The following is a 20,308-nucleotide window of genomic DNA, read 5'->3' as shown; positions in this document are numbered from 1 at the left end:
AAAATTATAATATGGACTTGGAAAAATAGAGCATACGATTTCCCCATTCTGGCTTACAAAGACTTCCCAGGTGTGTCATTTCTGTTCCTTTGCTTCCTTTTCATCCCAAGGCAGCCTTAGGAGTCACATATCATAAATGACAGGACTTAAATTATTGCAGGAAGTTTGTAGGTTGTGGAACAGAGCATGACAAGATAGAATTATCAGACTATTTCCACAAAGGACCTAGTTGTCAGATCTCTCAGAACTTAGGAGTCACTGTGGACAAAAACAGAACCCTTTTGTCAGCCCTTGGGTAAAAGCCAATTCAGACCTTAACTTACTGAATTGTAATTTATTGAAAGGTGTTACATATACACTACAAACTACAGATTTTATCTTTATTTTATAGTAGATGAAAAAGACAAGAATATTGATTGTAGCCTCCACCCAGTTTGGGTTTTTTGAGAAATAATTCTTCATGCTTAGGATACAGCATCATCTAAATCTTACAAAATGTTCTCATAGTTGGAAAGGATAAAGTTAGGCCCTCAGGAATCGAAGATGCTAACTCCAGGGCCATCAGTAATAGAATGGCATGTTCACTCCCATTTTTTTCTGGTGCTTCCACTCCAGACCAAGAGTTTAATAAAATCAGAAACTCATCCCCAACATCTAATGCTCTTTTATTTAACACACATCTGTGAAAAGACAAGGAACTGCAGACATGAAATGGTACAGAAGTCTTCCAAACTGAAGTGTAGTGCCTCTGGTTCCTTCAGCAATTCCCACTGGTATTGCCATGATGCAAGTGTCTGTTGCAATACTCTGTGGTGGGAAGGGGTGGAGCGGTGGCTGGAATGCAGAAAAGTGTATACAACTCAAAACAATTTCAGCTTTGCCCTGACTCAAGTACCCCCATGGGGCTGTCTTGCAACACATGTTCTACTGAGAAAGGTTCCAAACTGAAGGGTGACTGCAATAAATATCACTTGAGATGAACAAGGCTTAGGAGTTTCCATTTATTATTTTAAATGTTTCTCTTTCTCACTAGTCAGTCAGCTTCATGAGGGTAGATAGTCGGTTCTGTTCCACTCACCCCTGGCACATAGTAGGGACTCAATAAATATATGTTAGAAGGATAGATTATCCTTGGTTTAGGGAGAGAGAGAACATAAGATAAAATAAACAGATGTATATGAGTTTTAGTGTTTGCAAAGGAAGACTGGGTTAAGATGAATATATCTTTTAGACAATTCCACATCCTTTAATGCCGAAGGCACATTTTCTTTTTATCACTTTGAAACTCAAGGGAAATACTTTCCCAGTGATTGCTTGACTGGTCAGAAATGCTTTCATAACAATGCAGTCTCTAAGTTATTCTGGCATCATGAGGAGAAAGGATGTTAACTCAGGCCGAGAGCACAGAGGTGAGAGGGTGGCAGTAGGCACCATTGCTCCAAATGGGCCAGATTTCCAGGTTCTGTGCCCATCGCTGCCCATTTCACTCAGCTTGAAAGTAGAGGGCGTAAGCTATTGTGTGGGCAGTGAAGGAAATCTAGTCCACTCAAACTTGAAGTGGGTGGAGCAAGAGTACTTTACTGGCCTCAGTGTGACTAGCTCTCTTGTCCTGACATGCGTGGCAGCACATTGTATATTCCAGGTTTCAGTTTATGTCTGCTCTGAGGTCAACATTTGTTGGTGCGGTTGGTCTTTGATCAGTCTCATACCAGGTGCTATCTGCCTCATTGCCAGCACCAGGAAGCAAACAGTACCATATTGGTACAGGAAGACATCCATCTACCCATAGTCTCAGGGATGGAATTGGGTCCAATGGACCTGAACGAACCCTTAAACATGTTCAAATATCCTCAGCCCATCCCATCCACATAAGATGGCTCCTGATGCCTGAGTTCCATGTCCCAAGAACCTCAGTGGACAAAGCTCTATGGCAGCTTCACTGTTGCTCAAGAGCCTGGGTGTTGTAGCATCCTGGGGGCAGGTTGTCTCGAATGTTCTCCAGGTTCTTCACATCAGCCAGAATCCCATCTATGCTTGTCTCCAGTAGATGTAGGTGGTTCCTCTGTCGACGTGCCCTCTCCTCCAGCTCAGACATCAAGGGCCGCAGTCGACTGTTGATCTGGGTCTTGGCTTGGAAAAGCTCTTGTTCTAATTGCATCAGCCCCTCTTCATCCACACTGCCAGGCTGGTCTATTTTAGGGAACAAGAAAGGTGTTAGTAGAGAAGGAGCTCTGGTGAGATCTTGAGGAACACTTGATTCACCTGCTCAGAGAAAACACCATGCCATATGTTGAAATGGCTTTACTTTAAGAATAATGTAGACATCTTTCTGAGAACCTAGACATGCATTTGTGCTATGAACAACCTAATCCAAGACTAAGCTTCATCATGCAGCCAGTGTAGTTTGGAGTTCTGTCTGGTTGAAATAACAGATCATGGTCTGAGAAGAGAAGGCTAAAGGTTAGAGGGGTCTGAGAACTGTCCAAGGTAACGGCCTAACACAGCTCACCCCTGGGAACTGAACTAACTCCAAACATGTGTTCTATCACCTCAAGGAAATGGCTTGCTGTTTTCTATTAAGAGACCTTTAGGAAATGGCTGAGCTTCAGGGTTTACAGAGGCCAAGGTATGCTTAGCTATTTGGGGGATGGATTCCAGCTGTTAGAGAATGATGTAAGACTTCATTCTGGCTTGAAACAGTGGGGATTTGGCTGTCTTTTTCTAATGGCAAATGGCACTACATTTATTCAGGTATAATTTACCCATACACTTTATAAAGCCTATGCCAATGTAAGGGCACTCGCCATGTATATTTAGTTCAAGTAGATTCAAGCATCTCACAATGAATTCACACTCAAGGCCAGTCTGCTTCATGTATCTGAACTGCAATGACAGGATTTGTTTCCTCATATTTTTTATTATTATTATTTGTGTGTGTGTGTCTCTCTGCACATGCCAAAACACATGTGTAAAGGTCAGAGGAAAACTTGTGACAGTCAATTTCCTCAAACCCATTGCTGGTATTTGAATGCATGATATTATTATACATTATACCTAGAATACTTAATGAGTTGTTATCCCAAAACTCAAGAGAGTACTCACAGTAGAAATTATACCATAATGAAAATATTGACTCAATGGTTCCTTCAGGTCAAAACTCAAGAATTAGGGGTTCTGTGACAAGCACAGAACATTAGTGAGCTTGGGGACAAAATAACATGAAAGACAGGAGACACAGATCACAGTGTAAACCCTGCCCCACAGTTTGCTGTGTGCCTTGCAGTCTTAGTTCATCCCCCTGTGAAGCAAAATAATAAAATCTGTCTCCCAGAACGCTTACAAGACTTAAATGGTTATGCCATGAGAGATCTGGCACAATACCTGATGGAGTAAATGCCAACCATCCCACTACCCTCCCTGCCACTCATCTCCCCTTTTAAAGGCGCCACTAACTTCATTACCCTTTTTAGAATGCTAAGCAATGCTGCTGAAATCTCAACGAGAGAAGACTAGTTTTTGTTTGTTGGGGTTTTTTTTTTTTTGTTGTTGTTGTTGTTCATTTTCTGAGACAGGGTTTTTCTGTGTAGCCCTGGCTACCCTAGAACTAGCTCTGTAGACCAGGCTGGCCTCGAACTCACAGAGATCCACCTGCCTCTGCCTCCCAAGTGCTGGGATTAAAGGTGTGTTCCACCACCAACTGGCTAAGATTGTATTTTTAATCTGTAGATGATATTTTACTGTCCAGGGCCAACTGGATCACAAATAGACCTGTTAGTGTAATAACACAGACAATACTTGTCTCTTAGTGTGATGATAATCCCACAGAGCCATCAGATGTTGAGGTTGTTCTACTGAACCACGGAGGCAGAGCTAAGGCTTCAGGATGTCATGGAAGTGCATGACTTAGTTCCTATTCCCTGTCCATTGCAATCTCTGTTATGAGGGCTCCCTATTAATTACTTAAATTTAGACTTTAAATGTAAAAAAAAAATCCGTACATACATATGTACATACGTGTGTGTGTGTGTGTGTGTGTGTGTGTGTGTGTGTGTGTGTACATGTGTGCAGGTGCCTGTGGAAGCCAGAGAGGGTATCAGAAGCTCCTGGTGTGGAGTTACAGATGGTTATGTGCTATCCAACATGGGGACCAGGAACCAAAACGGGATCCTCTGGAAGAATGAACAGCAAGTGTTGTTAGACAACAAACCATCTCTCCAGCCTCCAGATTCAGACTTTTAATTAACATCAGTTTTCTTTGGGGAAATGACTATGGGAAAGCCTGATTCCCTGACATACTGTGCTAGTAAATCTATTCTATCCTAAAGTTCACAGTATCTCATAGACCTGCTGTTCCCATATTTCCTCTGGGTATCTGCCCAGGAAGCTCTTGTTGCCTCTGTTAGTCATAGCAGGGATAGTTTTGGTCTGGGGAGCAACAGACAGCAGAATCAGCAGATGGTCCTTCATACTAGGGAAGCCCTTTCCTACAAACCTTTCCCCTCCCCACTTCTACTGCCTCAGGGCTAGCCTCCTATCATCTTGTTCTGTTTTCAACAGTTCCCCAGGTGGCCTTCCCAGGTTCTGTCTAAGCCTTCAAGTTCTCTTCCCTTGAGCAGTGATGTGGCTCTCCTGATTAAAACTGCCCAGGGAACCCCCCAGGATCAAGAGCAGACTCCTTAGCAGGACCCCCAAGCTGGCCAGTCTTCTGGGAAGTCCCTGGAACACCCCCAGTTCTCTGACTCACAGACCTTCACTTCCAGATACAACAAATGCTCAGTGACTCATACTAGAGATGGTAAAACAGAGAAAACGTAAAGTAACCCGGCCCAAGCGTCTGGGCTCTGAAACAAAGCAGATTTCCAGATGTTCTTAGGGAAAACTGAGATCCCTATCCATCAGCACTAAGAATATGGAGTCTTCTGGGGACAGTCCTGGGCTGGGAAGACTGTGGATGCTTCACAGACAAACCTATTAGATGTAGGATGCTGTCCAATGTGTTGAGCGTGTCTTGGATCGTCACTCCGGCACTCTTAGCTCTGGCATTAGCTTGCTGGACTTCTGTAATCACCTGCAAGTGAGTACAAAGGTGTCCCGAGGTTATTTTTGTCTTGGCAACTTTAAGGAGCGCTCTCGTGGGAAGGAGCCGTCACTCACCAGCTGCACTGTGTCCTTGTCCATGTCAAACTCCAGCTCCTTCCTGGCCAGCTCCCCTTCCACCTCTCTCATCTCACTCTTTAGAGTGGCCAGTCCCTTTTCCATGGCCAAGGCCCCATCTGCTGTCACATTGGCTTCCAAGTTCAGGCTCCCTATCTCCTGGGAGAATAAGAGGAGCCAGGGACGGAAGGAGAGAGAGGGTGAGGTTCAAAACGTCCCAAGGACAATTGTAGAAAAAATACAGCTGCAGCCTGGCTCTGATGGAGTCAGATGAACAATGAGAGAGTCAGACTGGGGAGCACGCCCTTCCCCAGGCTGAGCCTCAAGCAAGTTAGTTCTAGGCTAGCTCTCTAGAGACTGGGAGGGGTCTGTGCAGAGACATGGCTTCTCTTTCAGTTCAATGCCTAGAAAAATTTGAACACAATGAGGAAGCATCTGAGAAAATCCAGAGGACAAGAAACATGGTCCTCTGTCATGGTCCTTTACTGCCCTGGTCTTTGAAAAAACTTTACAAAGATGTCTCCAAGACAGTTGTGCTTGAAGCACAGGCAATGAATCTGCTATAGTGGAGGAATGTTGTCTTTGCAAAGAAAAAAAAAAAAGCTCATCAATACCTTTCATCAATAAGCTATAACTAAAAAATTGCAGGTATTTTCATGCTAGATGCTGTAAAAAGAAAGGTACAGCTGGGTAGTAGTGAGAACACATGCCTCAGCACTTGGGAGACAGAGGCAGACAGATCTCTGAATTGAAGGCCAGCCTGGTCTATGGAGCAAGTTCCAGGACAGCCAGGGCTACACAGAGAAACCCTGTCTTGAAAAAGCCAGAAAAAGAAAGAAACAAAGAAGAAAGAAAGAAAGAAAGAAAGAAAGAAAGAAAGGAAGGAAGGAAGGAAGGAAGGAAGGAAGGAAGGAAGGAAGAAAGAAAGAAAGAAAGAAAGAAAGAAAGAAAGAAAGAAAGGAAGAAAGGCACATGAAACAGATCTCAAGGGAAATTATTTTTGTAGGTTACCAAGTGGTCTAAAAGTGAGGTCAAATAGTCTAGATACCAAGAGTTCCCTCTGGGCTTTCTGGAGTGGCACAAGCTCTCTAGAAGTTGTGCTTAAGGAAAGCACTCTCTTTCAGCCAAGACGCATTCCTTCCACTGTAACATGGGCTGTAAGCATAGCACAGCTGGCTGTCCCAATTACCCAATTACAAGTGCTCCTCCAAGCTAGAGAGACTAGATGTTTCTGATCTTTGTCCCTAGCACTAATCGTGCACAGTGAAGAACAGAGTAAAGGAGGTCGAGCTCAGACATAGGTTATAGAAGGCTCTAGAGCTCCAGGATTTCCTATAGAGAAAGTACTGATGGCAATTGTTAACAAGTTAAATTTAGCACCATAAAACAGATGTTGAATTCCTAAGGGCTAGGAACGTTGTTCATCGGTACAGGGCTTATGCCCCTCGCAACTAGATGACCTTACTTGAAACCTGACTGTTTCAGATGTAATTAGCTACAATGAAGTTATACTGGAGTGTGGTGGGCCCTAATTCAATGTGATTGGTGTCTTCTTATAGGGAGAGACTGATAGATGGACACAATGGCCAGCCTGGGCTACATAGTAAGACCACGTCTTGAAGAAGATGAAGAGGGAGGGGGGGATGGGAGGAAAAGGAAGAGGAGGAAAGGGAGAAGGAAGGGAAAGAGATGACAGAGGACCCTCGGGACCATACAAGCATGGAGTAGACTGATGAAGCTGTGAAATAAGGAAGACCAAGAATTGACTGCCATCCCCAGAAGCTGGAAAGAGGAAAGGAACAGTTCTACCTGGACCTGTCATAGCGCCGCTGACTCTAATTTTGTATCCTAGCTTTCAGAATGGTGAGAAGGTCATTTCTATTTTTCAAAGTGTTTTCTGATAGCAGTCTTAGTTTACTATCCCCACAGTAAACAGCTGTGGATGGTTCCTCACCGTGCTGCCCAAAGGAGAGCTGAATATGGTGTATCAGCTGGTAGTCAGTGACTGAATCCATCCAGCTGAAGGGTGGCTGTGTGGAGTGGGTCTGCTATGGACTATCAGGACTCGGAGCCACAGGGGTTGGCCTGAGCTAAAGTTCTCTCTTGCCGAAGCATCACTGTGTCAGTCACTGCCTGTGGCAGCCTCTATATCCATTTTTCTTTACCTGTTCTATCTCGCTGGTTATCTCCAGGGCCTCCCTAGCTGCGTTCTTTGCCCTTTGGGTGTCAGTAGCGGCACTCCCCAGGGCTGCTTCTGCTTGCTGGGTCTTGTCACTGGCATCTGCAACCTTCTGGCTAATAAGGGAGAGTCTCTTCATGGCCTCTTCAGCCTCAGCTTTTCTGTCTTCAACCTGTAGATCAAACTCTGAAATGAAGGAAAAAAAAAATATTGCCACAGAGACAAGGACTATAAGTTACAATTGAATGAGAAAGCCTGAAGTTTTGAGGAAAAATCACTGAAAGGGGATAATTACTGGCTAGAAGGGGAGCTGAAAAATGTGACTAGGATTACTCTTTCTTTCCCAAGAGAAAATAATCCCCAAAGAGCCATTGGGGGAGCCACTGACAGCCAGCCTGTCCTGGGTCTCCACCACTGTAAGGACTTCAACACTCAAAGTAGACACAGATCAGGTAAATCCTGGAAGCCCAAAGCTCTAAGGACAAACCTGAGGCCAATGACCAAAGCTGGGGTGTGGTCACAGAGCTGGGGTGTGGCCACAGTGGGTACAGAAGAGAATCCCAAAACTTGTTAGTGAATAATGCTGCAATTTTAAACAAATGTCTTCAAGGCACACTCCAAATTCCCTGAGAGCCACATGTCATTACCTCAGAGCATTGGAAGCGACCAGGCCACCCAAGAAAAAGAAAGTATCAACTCAGTAGTGACATTGGATGTGGAAGACCTTAGAGATCCCCTGTTCCCCTTAAGGAGGACACAGATCTAGAAAGGCTGTGTGACTTGCTATGGTCACACAGAGAGCTTGACCCCATCATAGGGCCAAGGAAGAACCAGAATTCAGAACTGATACATATGTGAGTTACTTCCATTACCATCATCAAGTGTTAGTGAGATTACTATTACCTTAGGAAGACATTGAGTAAGCATCTATTAATAACAATACACCCACTACTTCAGGGGAGAAATGCGGACTTAAGTGAATCATAAATGTACCTTTAAAAATGCCAACCTGCATCACATAGCACTAACCTCTGAGGTTCTTCAGGATATTCTCCACTTCATAGAAAGTGGCATTGCCTGTGCTTAGTGCCTCTTGGGCTCTGCTTTTAGCAAGGTTGGCACGGGAAAGCAACTGATCTGATGTCTGCAAATAGAACAAGATTAGAATAAGTGCATTCCTGCTAGCAAACTCACCCCGACACAGTTTCTCCGTGACAACAGAGTGCTATGACTCACCACAGTCCAAGGTTGCTAGAGCAAAGCCCTCTGCAATGTGATCAGGGACAAACTTTGTAAGTCAAGAATATACAACTTTTAGAGCAGAGTTTCTGACTCTTGTCCACTGTCAGGGGTGGGCACAATTTTGCAAATCATCATTTTAAACACTAGATACTTCTTGAAACCAAGACAGTAGACAGACTTGAACCAAAATGAGACATAGAAGGCCTGGGTCTTCTTCCAGTGTTCAAATGCTGGACTCAGTGGGTGAAGCTAATTCCATCAAAACTCCAATCTTGGCCACTCACTCTGAAACCAGTGGCACCATGACCTTTGGAAGATTTCTGGGAGAGGCCCTGACCATTTTCTCTCACACAATCTGCATTTAGTATATGCTGATTGACTGAGTGAATGGATTCACAGAGAGTACCTGTCTCCTATCCTTTCCAGTCTGTAAAAGCTGTTGTGTTTCTTTTTCCCAGTTTCCCAGATTGTTTCGCACACGTGTGAACACATCCATTTGTCCAGTCACCAGGTTTGAGAGAGAATCAGCTTTTTGTCTGATCCTCTTTGCTTCCACCTGTGGGCACAAAGATATGAATGAGTTGGGCTATCTGCACACAAGTTACCTCACTAGCTTCAGGATCTGGTGTCACCATTTGAAAATAGAAGCCAAGAAAGCAGACATTGGCCCTATGAGCCCAAAGCCTACCAGAAATGAGTCAGGGTGCCAAGGAGAGGCAGGCAGTAGGTATCCCAATAATACAGTAGGTTTTGTCTCTGCTGGTTAATTTTTTAAAAAATAGTTGCTTTATCTATTCACAGAGCACATCTCTATGGGGACCATTGAGGATGATGTTAAAGAAATATATCAAACTCCACAATAATTCCCCACTGATTTCAATTGGAGGGTCCCCAGAACTGGGGAGGAAGTATAAAACTTTTCTCTACTAACAGGTTCAAGAGCAAACATCCCAGATCTTTTCCCTTTGGGAGTCTAGGACAGGGGTCAAAAACAGAAAATACATAATGAAACACACCTAATCCTTCCTGGCACAAAACAAAAAGTCAATGTTATCATTTAAACATGGATTGTTACCCACACATTAAGCATCTGGTGGACATGGGGTGCTAGTGTGGTATGTGAAGCCTTTGTGGGGGTCGTAGGAGGTCCTTAGGCCCTGTGATCTCAAAAGGGACTGTGCACACTTGTCTGTCTTTTCCTCTATCCTATGAAGATGGCCTCTGCCACCCTTAGCAGAACAGATCCAATGCAGGCATGGTGCCTTTAAATGTCCGAACTACTCATTTAAGAAACCCTTTCTCCTAGTAAGTCAGTTGCCTCAGCCAGTGCACTGTGGTAATGGGATGCAGACTAACACAGTCAACATGGAGAAGCTGAAAGGTTGAACAGTCTTATGAAACCCCTAGAGAAGAGAGGGATTTACCACCATTTATCTGTGGGTCATGCACACAGGATCAGTGGCCTTACCTGAAAGGACAGATCATGGATTCCCTGGAGCTGAGATGCTGACTCCAGGAGTCGAAGACTGTGTTGATAAGATCTATCTGCTTCTATGTCGGCTTGGGTACTTTCCCTTGACAACTGCTGGGCTAGGGACTTAGTTTTTTCCAATCTGTAGGCAGGAAAAGCAGATGGTCAATAATAATAACAATAGTAAACCTAGTAGTATTAATAATGGAGGGGGGAAACCTTGAGAATATACTCTTTTTCTGTTTTTATTAGAGACAGGTTCTCATGTAGTCTTGGCTGGCCTGAAACTTACTGCAGTCCTCCTGCCTCTGCATCCAAGAACTGGGATTGCAGGTATTCACAACCACATGTGGCAGAACATACATTTTTTTAAAAAAGCAAAAATTTATTCCATTTTAAAATTGTGTAGTTGGGCTGGGCATGGTTATCAAAGCACTCAGGAGGCAGAGACAAGTAGATCTCTGTGAGTTCAAGGCCAGCCTGGTCTACATAGTAAGGTTACAAGACAATTAAGGCTATTCACACTCACTCTCTCCCTCCTCCCCGTGTGTGTGTGTGTGTGTGTGTGTGTGTGTGTGTGTGTGTGTGTGTGTGTGCGCGCGTGTATGTGTAGTTAGAATAAGAGGATAAATAAACTAGGCTACATATTACAGTCTAAATATAACCCTTATGGTTTATATAGGTTTGGTCAGAAAAACTCAACTCAAGCTTCCCAATTGCTGATAATTAAATGTTATTTTTCTGTTGCCAGCCCTGTCAGCGGGTTTATACATTATACCTTCATAGACCAGAGGGTAACCATCTCTCCATGTAGCATCATGTGTCAGTCGGAACTTGAAGTTTTACTTAGATATCACAACCTTTCTTTTCGCAATCCTAAAAATAATTCCCGAAGTAATACTCATTCTTTTGTCCCTCTTATTATTTTTTTGCTTGGTAAAATGTTTATTGTCTTTATGAAAAAAAAAAACCTTCACAAAAAATTGCTTTAGCTCTCAGCAGCCTTCCTGAGCTCCGAGGAAGCTTGTCTTTTTATGAGCAATCTGATTTTTCTACTAGGCATCTCCCAGGCAAGGGACATATTGGTACAGTACTATCACCACTGTAACCACCACCACCTCCCTCCTCCTCCTCCTCCTCCTCCTCCTCCTCCTCCCCCTCTTCATCCTCCTCCTCTTCATTTTTTCAAGACAGTGTTTCTCTGTGTTGCCCTGGCTGTCCTGGAACTCACTCTGTAGACCAGTCTGATCTCAAACTCACAGTGATCTGCCTGCTTCTGCCTCTGAGTGCTGGGATTAAAGGTGTGCGCCACCACTGCCCAAGCCCCCTTTTCTTCTTAACTCCTCTCTTGGGCTTCTTCTCAGAGACTGGATCCTCTTGGGTAGCAGCATGAGCTTTCTTATGTATCTCCTCCATGTCTGGAGTTACACCGTCCTTCAGGAACTGAGAGAACTGTTTCTTATAAGCATCTTCTTCTTCCTCCATTACGTAATCCACGTAGCCTGCAATACTCTGACCTGTGATGTGCTTCCCATGTACTTCTGATTGAACCCCTTGCTTTCAGAGTCCTAACCAGGGAATCGTTTGGTACCATGAGGAATAGACAAGCCTCCATCCACAGCTCCCTTCAGGACCCCAAAAGACGTTACTGCCAGTCATAGTTTGGGCAAGACCTGCATTCAAATAGCAAGTGAAGGCACCAGGCCAACCACCAAAGCTCTCCACACTGTATTCCTCTCCAGTCACCTCCACTTGGCCTTCATAGATCTTGTCCACACCAAGCCTGTTGAGAAGCCTATGTGCCAGCAGCAGGCCAGTACCATAGGCTGCGGCACAATTTGGCAGGCCAATTTTCACACTGTATTTTGGTAGTACATGTTCACATGCTGTGCAGACTATCATATCCCCTCCATGAGGGGAAATGCAATCTAACAGATGAGATCTCTGTCAGTTACACAAACTATCATCCTGTAGTTGAGTGTGTTGTACTTATTTTTTCTCTGGATCACCAATCATTTCCCAGCATAGCAGTCAGTTTTACCCTCACCGCCTTCTAATCTCAAAAGGTATCTCTCAGAGTAGGCCTTATTCTTGACAACTTTCACAAACCCCATACTGCAGAACAGAAACCCACAACTGTGTCTCCACACAGACCTCATTATTATCATTAATAATAATAATAATAATAATAATAATAATAATAATGTACAGTTTCAAAGAAATGTGGTACTTCTCAAGTAGTTTGTATTATACCCTGGGAGGATTCGCTTTTATGGCCCACCCAGATGGAGACCAGTTGAACATACTTTCCCATAAGACCTTGTACCATGGAACTATCCGGGACGCCACTTCCAGCTCCCCCGCTCAGAGCCTTGCGGGCCAATGACAACGCTTGTTGGGAATAGTCCTCAGTCTCCCTTGCTAGTTGCTTCATTGTGTTAGCTGACTCAAGATGGCTGAAGACATTAAAGATCAAGAATTAGGATTTTCATCGAAAAACCAACATAGGTTAGTAACATAAATCGTTCTTACAAACACAGAAACGAATAAATGAATGGGTTTGCCTGTAAAAACCAAACAAACCGACTTGAATGCATGGAATTAGAGGAACTATAAGAAGCAGGTGTTCTGGAGAATCAGCCTCATGTCACTACCCTTTGGTGATTGTTTCCATTTATGCCATACTCAGAGATGGTATGGAGAGAGTAGATGGGAGTAGGCTCAGAGTGACAGACCATTGTGTCTATAAGCTGTCACCCCACCCAAGCAGAAACCCCAAGGGCTTACCCACCCAGAGTTCACCTCCCTATTCATTACACTGGAACTTTAGAGTGGGCCTACAGCTAAGGGGACAATGTCTATCAATAAAAGTCTCCTATAAACATTTGATTCCCTGGTGCTAAGAAGTAGCATCAAAACAACAAAACCCAGGGGCTCAGGAGGCAGCTCATGCTACAAAATCAGAAGCCAGCCCCTGTGGACTGAATTCCACTTGAGATTAGCAGAGCCTGCCACCCTGCCTAGCAAAGCTTTTGAACATGGCAGGATTTATAGTGAGAAGTCAGGACCAGGGGAGCTGCTTGTCATCTGTCCATGGGGTCCTGCAGAGCTGGTTTCCAGGGAGAAGGTCCCTTTGTAACCTTGGCCTTCACAAGCAAGCAAATAACTTGTTGCTACTTGTTCTCAGGCCTAGTGTGGGAGTTGAGGAGTCCCTGAAAGCTGCAAACACCCGTTTCCAGCGGCTGATTCATTTCACATGGCCAGAAGACTCACATCTAGTATGTACTAAAGCCATCTGTGAGTCATAGAGAAAGCTGGGAAAGGAATACTTCCACCAGCTCCTGCCAAGACAGCCCTGTGGATTGTCCCCTGCCATACCCTGAAAGCTAAGGGGCTCAGAAATGGCTTCCAGGCAGGGGAGGAGGATAGAGGAGCCTGGAAGGGCAAATGAAGTGTTTGAGTCCTGAATGCTCCACAGTCTTGAATTTCAGAGGCAGCCTGGAGCAGGAGTGCCGAATATTGCTGCTTACCTGTCTGCCAATCTTGTGGCCTCCTGAGCCAGACTTTTAAAACCATTTGGCCCCCCATAGTGCTCTGAGGAATGGATGTTCTGTAGGGAAAAAAAAATAGGGTTTTGCATTTGACTCTGAAGTCTCAACAGAAGTGCCAGGAGGATTTCTCACTAGATCATGCCCTGACACACCAAATGTCGCTAGTCACCATGATCACTCATAAAAAAATGTTCATTGGCAGGAACAAAGTAGTTATTCCATTTCAAAAGAAGTCTATGTGAAATATAGATGAATCTAAAAGTTTATCTTTTTCTCTGATTTGGTGGTGCACATTTGTAATGCTTTGGGGGCAGAAGCAGGAAGATCATGATATTGAGCTAGCCTGGGCTACATAGTGTGACCCTGCCTCAAAAAATACACATTATAGGCCAGGTGTTGGTGCTTGCCTTTAATCCCAGCACTCAGGAGGCAGAGGCAGGCAGATCTCTAAGTTTGAGGCCAGCCTGGTCTATAGAGTTCCAGGACAGCCAAGGCTATACAGAGAAACCCTGTGTTGGAAAACAAACAAACAAACAAACAAACAAAAACCACATTATACACACATATATCAAGGGGTGTATGTGCATGTGTGTGTGCATTTGCCTGTATATACATGTGTAAAGACCAGAAATTGATCTTAGATGTCTTCTTTTTTACTCTCTCCATCTGTTTTGAGAAACTTGGAACTTAAATTTTGGGTTGGACTGGCTGGGCAGTGAATCTTGGGAATCTCCTGTCCCTGTCCCCTTTCCAGCACTGGGGTTACAGGCATATACCACCACAACTGGCTCTTAGTGTGTTCTGGGGATCTGAACTCAGGTCTCCATGCTGTCACACTACTTACTGAGCCATCTTCCCAGACCAGTATACAAAGATTTGACAATAGTTATTTTGTAGTAATTGGATCCTAGGAAGCTTTTATTGATTTTCTATAATAAACACTTTTCAAATGGGGGAATCAAACAATATTAATGTGATTTTTTTTTCATTATACTATCTGATTATCTTTCAATTTCCTTTTTTTATTTAATTTATTGCTGTTGGTTTTCGTATGCCCAAGGTTGGTCTTAAACTCTACCAGAGGCTGAACTTCATCTCCTGGTCCCCCTGCCTCCATCAAACTCAGCCCAATTTCCTTTATTCATCTCTAATTTTATTGTTTCTACCACCCTTGTTTGGTATGGCTTTGAGCCAGGATGCCAGTGTATAGAGGAGACTTACCTTGAACTTGCTATTCTCCTCTCTGGGCCTGTGAGCTGAGATCATGGGCATTCTTGCCATGAGGCCCAGTTACTCCACAGCCCTCAAACTCATAAATGTAAGGGGCTTGGTCACACCTCCCTCTCCTATTGCATCTCGAACTACACAAGGAGTTTGTGCTGAATATACATGCACCAATTCCAGCTTTCATTTTCAGTCCCATGTCCCCATCAGAATCTTTCCTTTCCAGCTCTCTTGCTTTCTTCCCCTCTTCTTTTTGTGTTTTTACTCACTCATTAATTCATTTCTTTAATTTTTTGTACTTATGCAGCAAGCAAGTACAATAGCCACACACTGCACTAGGGGTTGAGAATACAAATATAAACTAAACTAAATTCTACAGAAAGCAAAGAGGAAAGTCAGGATTCTGTCTATTGTGAAATGTAGCTAGAAAGAAATCAATTATGGAGGGGTGTATAATGCATTCCCTGGGAAACTGCAGGTGGCAAATGGAACAAGGGATGGATGGATGGAGAGAGAGAGACAGAGAGACACAGAGAGACAAAGAGAGACATCTGTTACAAAGAAGAAAAACCCAGCTACCTGCTAGGTAGATCAAGAAATCTAGGGACAGAGAGTGAGCCAGTGAGACCTGTGGGGCAGCTCCCAACACAGCAGCAATGAATACCCTACCCACAAAAACACAGAATAAACACCCCAACCAGCCAAACGTACAGTGTTTTGTAGGGAAGCCTCGCTTTCTGCCAGGCTCAGGCGCATCTCAGAGATGAGCCGGCTTGTATCCTGAACTTGGTTTTGATACTGACTGCCCAGGGCCCGAATCCTATCCACAGTCATCTTGAGGTCATCCAAACGGTTCCGATAGCTGTTCTCTTGGCTCCTTGCCTTGGCCAGTTGGAGACTGAGGGCTCTCTTGGCACCTGCACACAAAGAGGCAAAGCAAGGCTGACGTAGGGTGACAAGTTAATCCACAAGGCCAACTCACTTAGAGCTAATTGAGAAAAACACCAGCGATGAATGTTTGTGGCAGTTCTTTCACTCTGTCATTCAGGTGCCAGGAGAATGTCACAGACACTACTTCCAGCCAGACAAAGGCTGGCTTCAGATACCTCAGAGCTGATGGCCACAAAAGAGTCTATGACCTAGGGTCGAAATTCTTTCTAGGGCATGAATCTTGTAGCCGATAGGGAGTTGGCCTTCCTCACCTTCTGCAATCTGGGCTTCTCTTAGAATGTCCCGGAGGGCCTGCTCAGCCTGCTGCATCCTGCCTTCCAGCTCCGAGCTGGAGACTGCGCCGCCACTACCACTCTGAGCCTTTGAAACCAGGGCCTCCAGGCTCTGGAGCTGCTGGGTAAACTGACCCATCTGAAAGCACACAGGAAAGGAATCAGAAAACAGGATGAGGACCAGAGTTCATCCCAGAGCTGCAGCGGGTGTCCAGGAGACAACAGGTCGACATGCTGGATTTGCTGTGGTGGTTGAAATTTAGACTCTTGAGCTATACCTACTGAGTGTGGATCCTGGCCCACCACTATAGCCAGTGACCTCAGCAAGTCATTTTATTATCTATAAAATAGGGGTGTAGTTGGTATGTAAAATAAATTAAAAAAAATAAAATATAAGAAAAAATAAAAATCACTGGCAACACTTATTTTAAAAAAAGAAAATAATAATTTAAAAAATCTTTTAAAAAACCATATTATGTTCTATATATGAAGATTAATTTGTCCCTAATCTTCCCCTCTAGAAAAGAATTACTAGCAATTAACTACATCAAGTTCATTCATCTTTGAAGTTTAAATTTTAATTTAATTTTACCATTTTCCATTTTACTCTTTGCTGCAGGGTCTCATCTGTAGACCAGGCTGGTCTGAAACTTACTAGTTAGCCCAGGATTGCCTGGAACTCTGAGCAATAGTCTCAGCCTCCTGCAGGCTGGGATTACAAGCGTGAGTTACCATGACCTGCTCTAGAACTCATGTTGTAAGGACATGTCTGGAGTTGGAGGGAACCTAGCTGGAAAGTAGCACATTGCAGTGGTGTCTTCCTTTACCTTCTGTTGCTGTGAAAAATACAGGACCAAAAGCAACTCGGAGAAGAAAGGGTTTATTCCATCTTGCTGCTTACAGCCCATAATATAATAAAGGGAGGTCAGAGAAGGAATTCCAAGCAGGAACTGGAGCAGAAGCTATGGAGGAATACTGCTTACTGGCTTGCTCTCCATGCCTTACTCAGTCTGCTGTCTTACACAGCCCGGAACAACCTGCTCAGGGCTGGCACCATCCAGAGTGGGCTGGGCCCTCCCACATCTGTCATTAATTAAGAAAATGTCCCACAGACTTGCTTCCAGGTAATCTGATGGGGGCATTTTCTCAGTTGAGGTTCCTCATTCCAGGTGACTCTAGTTTGTGTCAAGCTGACCAAAACAAAACAAAAACAAACAAACAAACAAACAAAAAAACCTAACCAGGGCAAATGGGAAGCCACTGGACTCAGACTCTGGGGGACACGAGAGGCAGTCCCAGGTCCATGTGACCATGCCACTTTGAAAAAAATCACAAATTTTTTCAGACCTTAACCTTTGAAAAGTGAATTCAGAATACTCCCCCCCCCCCCCGTCCCAGGCTCACTAAGTTGTGATGAGTGCCAAGTGAGACGATCTGCCAAATGATGTTGAAAATGGCATAGATAAGAATGTAAACCTACCATAAAATTATTATACACAATATTTTTAGTGTAATTAAAATTTTTTACTGCATTTATTGTATGTGTTCCAGTGTGTGTGTGTGTGTGTGTGTGTGTGTGTGTGTGTGTGTGTACATGCCAGGGTGAGGACAACATCTGGGAGGGAGTTGGTTTACCTCTTCCAACTTTACATGGGTTCTGGGGACTGAACTCAGGGTTGTCAGGTCTGCCCCGATCCACTGAGCCTCCTCACCACCCGTCATAGTATAATTTTTTAAAAAGTAATATCAATACTAATCCCCAGGAAATTTGAGGGGTTTCTCACCTGTGATAGAACCAGGGCACAGAGCCATTCAGAATCTGTCTGCCTGGGGCTAGGGACTGAGGGTGAGAATCAGGCTTACCTGAATCTTCACTTGATCGTAACAAGCAGGACAACTTGTTAGTGCTGCAAGCTCGCAGTTCAGGCCGCCAAAGCCTGGCTTGCAAACACAGCTGCCATCACTTCGACACTCGCCAGGCGCAGAGCCCATGGGGTTGCAGTTGCAGGCTAAGAGATAAGATGCAGATAAATGGTGCATCTCCACCCAACTCATCCCAGAAAAGGAGGCATGGTAAGGAAAAAGAACCTGTGTCCTGCCCCTGTTGCTCACACTGTCAGATCTCTCCTTGGCTGTGGCCTCAAGCACATTCCTATACAAGCAAGCCGGAGGGATCACACAAGTGTGAACCCTGTGTGTGAACCAAGAGGCACCAAGAGGCATCTTCCTCCTCTCATTGAACCAAAAGCCTACTGGGTACTTTTCTGGCACCCCGATTTTGGTTATAAAGTGCATTTTTTCTTTTAGGGCCTGTTTTGAGCCAGTTGTAAACACTGCCCTCAGTTTCACACACCAGGAATGTGAGCTCAGCGAGCTTGAATAATTTGCTCAGGTCCTAGAACAAATAACCGGGAAGCTATTTACCACAAGAGCTCAGAAGAGTTCCTTTCCCCCCACTGGGGGGAAAGGCTGGAGGAGGCAGTAGCCCTACTGTGTGCCAGGTTCTGTTTAGGAGGCAAGGATGTACCAGTGGGTGAGGTGCTGCTCTGGAGATCACAGGCCGCTCTCAGAGCGGAGTGTTCTGTGTTGCACATAGTCTGCATGTCTCTTCCTTTTTTAGCCTATGAACTCCCCAGGAGCTAGGACTATTCATCATTGCCACTTTAGTACCAAGGTTCAACCTGCAGGCAAATGGCAGGCCCTGGATAGCTAAGTGAAGGAGTGTGTGGTCTAATTTTAATGAAATCTAAAACAAGGAAAGAGTTGCAATTTATGCACCCTACAAGGTCTTGCTCAGTAGCTCAGGCTAGCCTCTAACTCAGGATTGTCTTGCCCTAGCCTCGTGAATGCTGGGATTATAGGCCTGAACTACCACATCTGGTCATACGGGTCCTCGGGCATCTCTAGGTAGACACTCTGGTGTAAGGACCTGATAACAGGGACACTTCTAAGTGCCAGACACCACAGTCATCATGAGCATCCATGTTTAAGGGCTGAACATGGTGGCTTGGACTCTAATGCATGTGACAGTTTTGAGTAACGCTGAGCTGAGCGATGCACCTGCACACCTGTACTGAGAGCTGAAGCAGCCCTTAGGGGCCCCCCACCCCTGCAGCAGCCGCCCCACCTGCCCCCACTCCCCCACAACAGCTGCTTTGATGCTGAGCCTCCTTAGGAGAACTTCCGGTGTTTGCCTTCTGTACACAATCGCACTGACTTCCTGAGAGGGTCTCTTAAACTGCTTTACAACCTGCCCCCTCCCCACTTTGGTTTGTTCAGGCTCAGTTATGAGTCATTTATTGCTCCCCCGTGACAGGTCTGGCAGCTTCTTTTCTGCCTACCTGCCTTGGGGTTGGGCATAGGATGTGGCCCCACTTTATCTGCGGAATGTAAACCTGACCCCTTTTTTTTTTTTTTAACTTCTCCCACCACAGGTTTAACCATTTGAGAGCCTGGTGCAGGGGACACTGGTCTTAAGGCTTCTGGTGGGTGAATGGTGCGAATTGGGTAGGAGCCAGTCTGGTCATGGAACCAATTGCCTGATGATATTAGTTCTCCTTGCCTTTGTGTTTGTGTCCATGTATACACTCTAGCAAGCTCGTATCTGTTTACATTTGGCAAGCTCATATGTGTTTACATATGTGCACACACACACATGCACACACACACACACACACACACACACACACACACACACACACACAGAGGAAGAGATAGGGGTGCATCGTTTTCTAGGGATATAGTCCTACCTCGACACTTGTCTACTGGATTGGGAGCCAGTGGGTCCCCGAAGTAACCTGCTTTGCACTGGTCACAGTAGATACCAGCTGTGTTGTAGATGCATTTCAAACACCTGCCTGTCAACCGGTCACAGTTCCCAGAGGCACTGGGGTCCACATTATTGTTGCATTGGCAGCGCTGGCAAGGCCTTACTGGGCCACGTTCCCCAAAGGGATCTCCGAAGTAGCCATCAGCACAGAGCTCACAGCGGGCACCTGGGAAGGAACAAAGGAACATGTGGTCACCCCAGATTGTTACCCATTGGCAGCAGGACCAGAGAGAGAGGTCTAAGGAACCAGGCAGAAGAACCTGGCAGAAGCATTATGGTAGTTTGGATGAAAATAACCCCATAGGCTCATAAGGATTGGCACCATTAGGAGGTGTGGCCTTGTTGGAGTAGGTATGACCTTACTGAAGTGTGTCAATGGGGGTGGGCTTTGAGGTTTCAGATGCTTAAGCCAGGCCCAGTGAGTCACTGTCTCTT

General features: G+C 44.9%; 1 protein-coding gene and 1 pseudogene across 1 annotated transcript in view; both read right to left on the bottom strand.

The window, feature by feature from the left end:
* Positions 1-366: 366 nt before the first annotated feature.
* Lamc2 (laminin subunit gamma 2) overlaps positions 367-20,308 on the bottom strand; it is a 63,899-nt gene continuing 43,957 nt past the window's right edge. The window contains exons 11-23 of the mRNA XM_027417363.2: positions 19,794-20,039; positions 17,908-18,053; positions 16,024-16,183; positions 15,533-15,738; positions 13,577-13,656; positions 12,353-12,502; positions 10,044-10,188; positions 8,982-9,131; positions 8,363-8,477; positions 7,320-7,519; positions 5,155-5,313; positions 4,969-5,068; positions 367-2,190 (exon numbers count right to left, since the gene is read on the bottom strand). Coding sequence (XP_027273164.1) covers positions 1,937-2,190; positions 4,969-5,068; positions 5,155-5,313; positions 7,320-7,519; positions 8,363-8,477; positions 8,982-9,131; positions 10,044-10,188; positions 12,353-12,502; positions 13,577-13,656; positions 15,533-15,738; positions 16,024-16,183; positions 17,908-18,053; positions 19,794-20,039 — 2,111 coding nt within the window. The 3' untranslated portion in view covers positions 367-1,936. The remainder of the gene's footprint in view (positions 2,191-4,968; positions 5,069-5,154; positions 5,314-7,319; positions 7,520-8,362; positions 8,478-8,981; positions 9,132-10,043; positions 10,189-12,352; positions 12,503-13,576; positions 13,657-15,532; positions 15,739-16,023; positions 16,184-17,907; positions 18,054-19,793; positions 20,040-20,308) is intronic.
* Positions 11,035-12,160, bottom strand: LOC103160265 (annotated as a pseudogene).

The sequence above is a fragment of the Cricetulus griseus genome, chromosome 5 (assembly GCF_003668045.3).
Source record: "Cricetulus griseus strain 17A/GY chromosome 5, alternate assembly CriGri-PICRH-1.0, whole genome shotgun sequence".
Lineage (NCBI taxonomy): Eukaryota > Metazoa > Chordata > Mammalia > Rodentia > Cricetidae > Cricetulus > Cricetulus griseus.
This window is presented reverse-complemented; position numbering and strand designations above follow the sequence as displayed.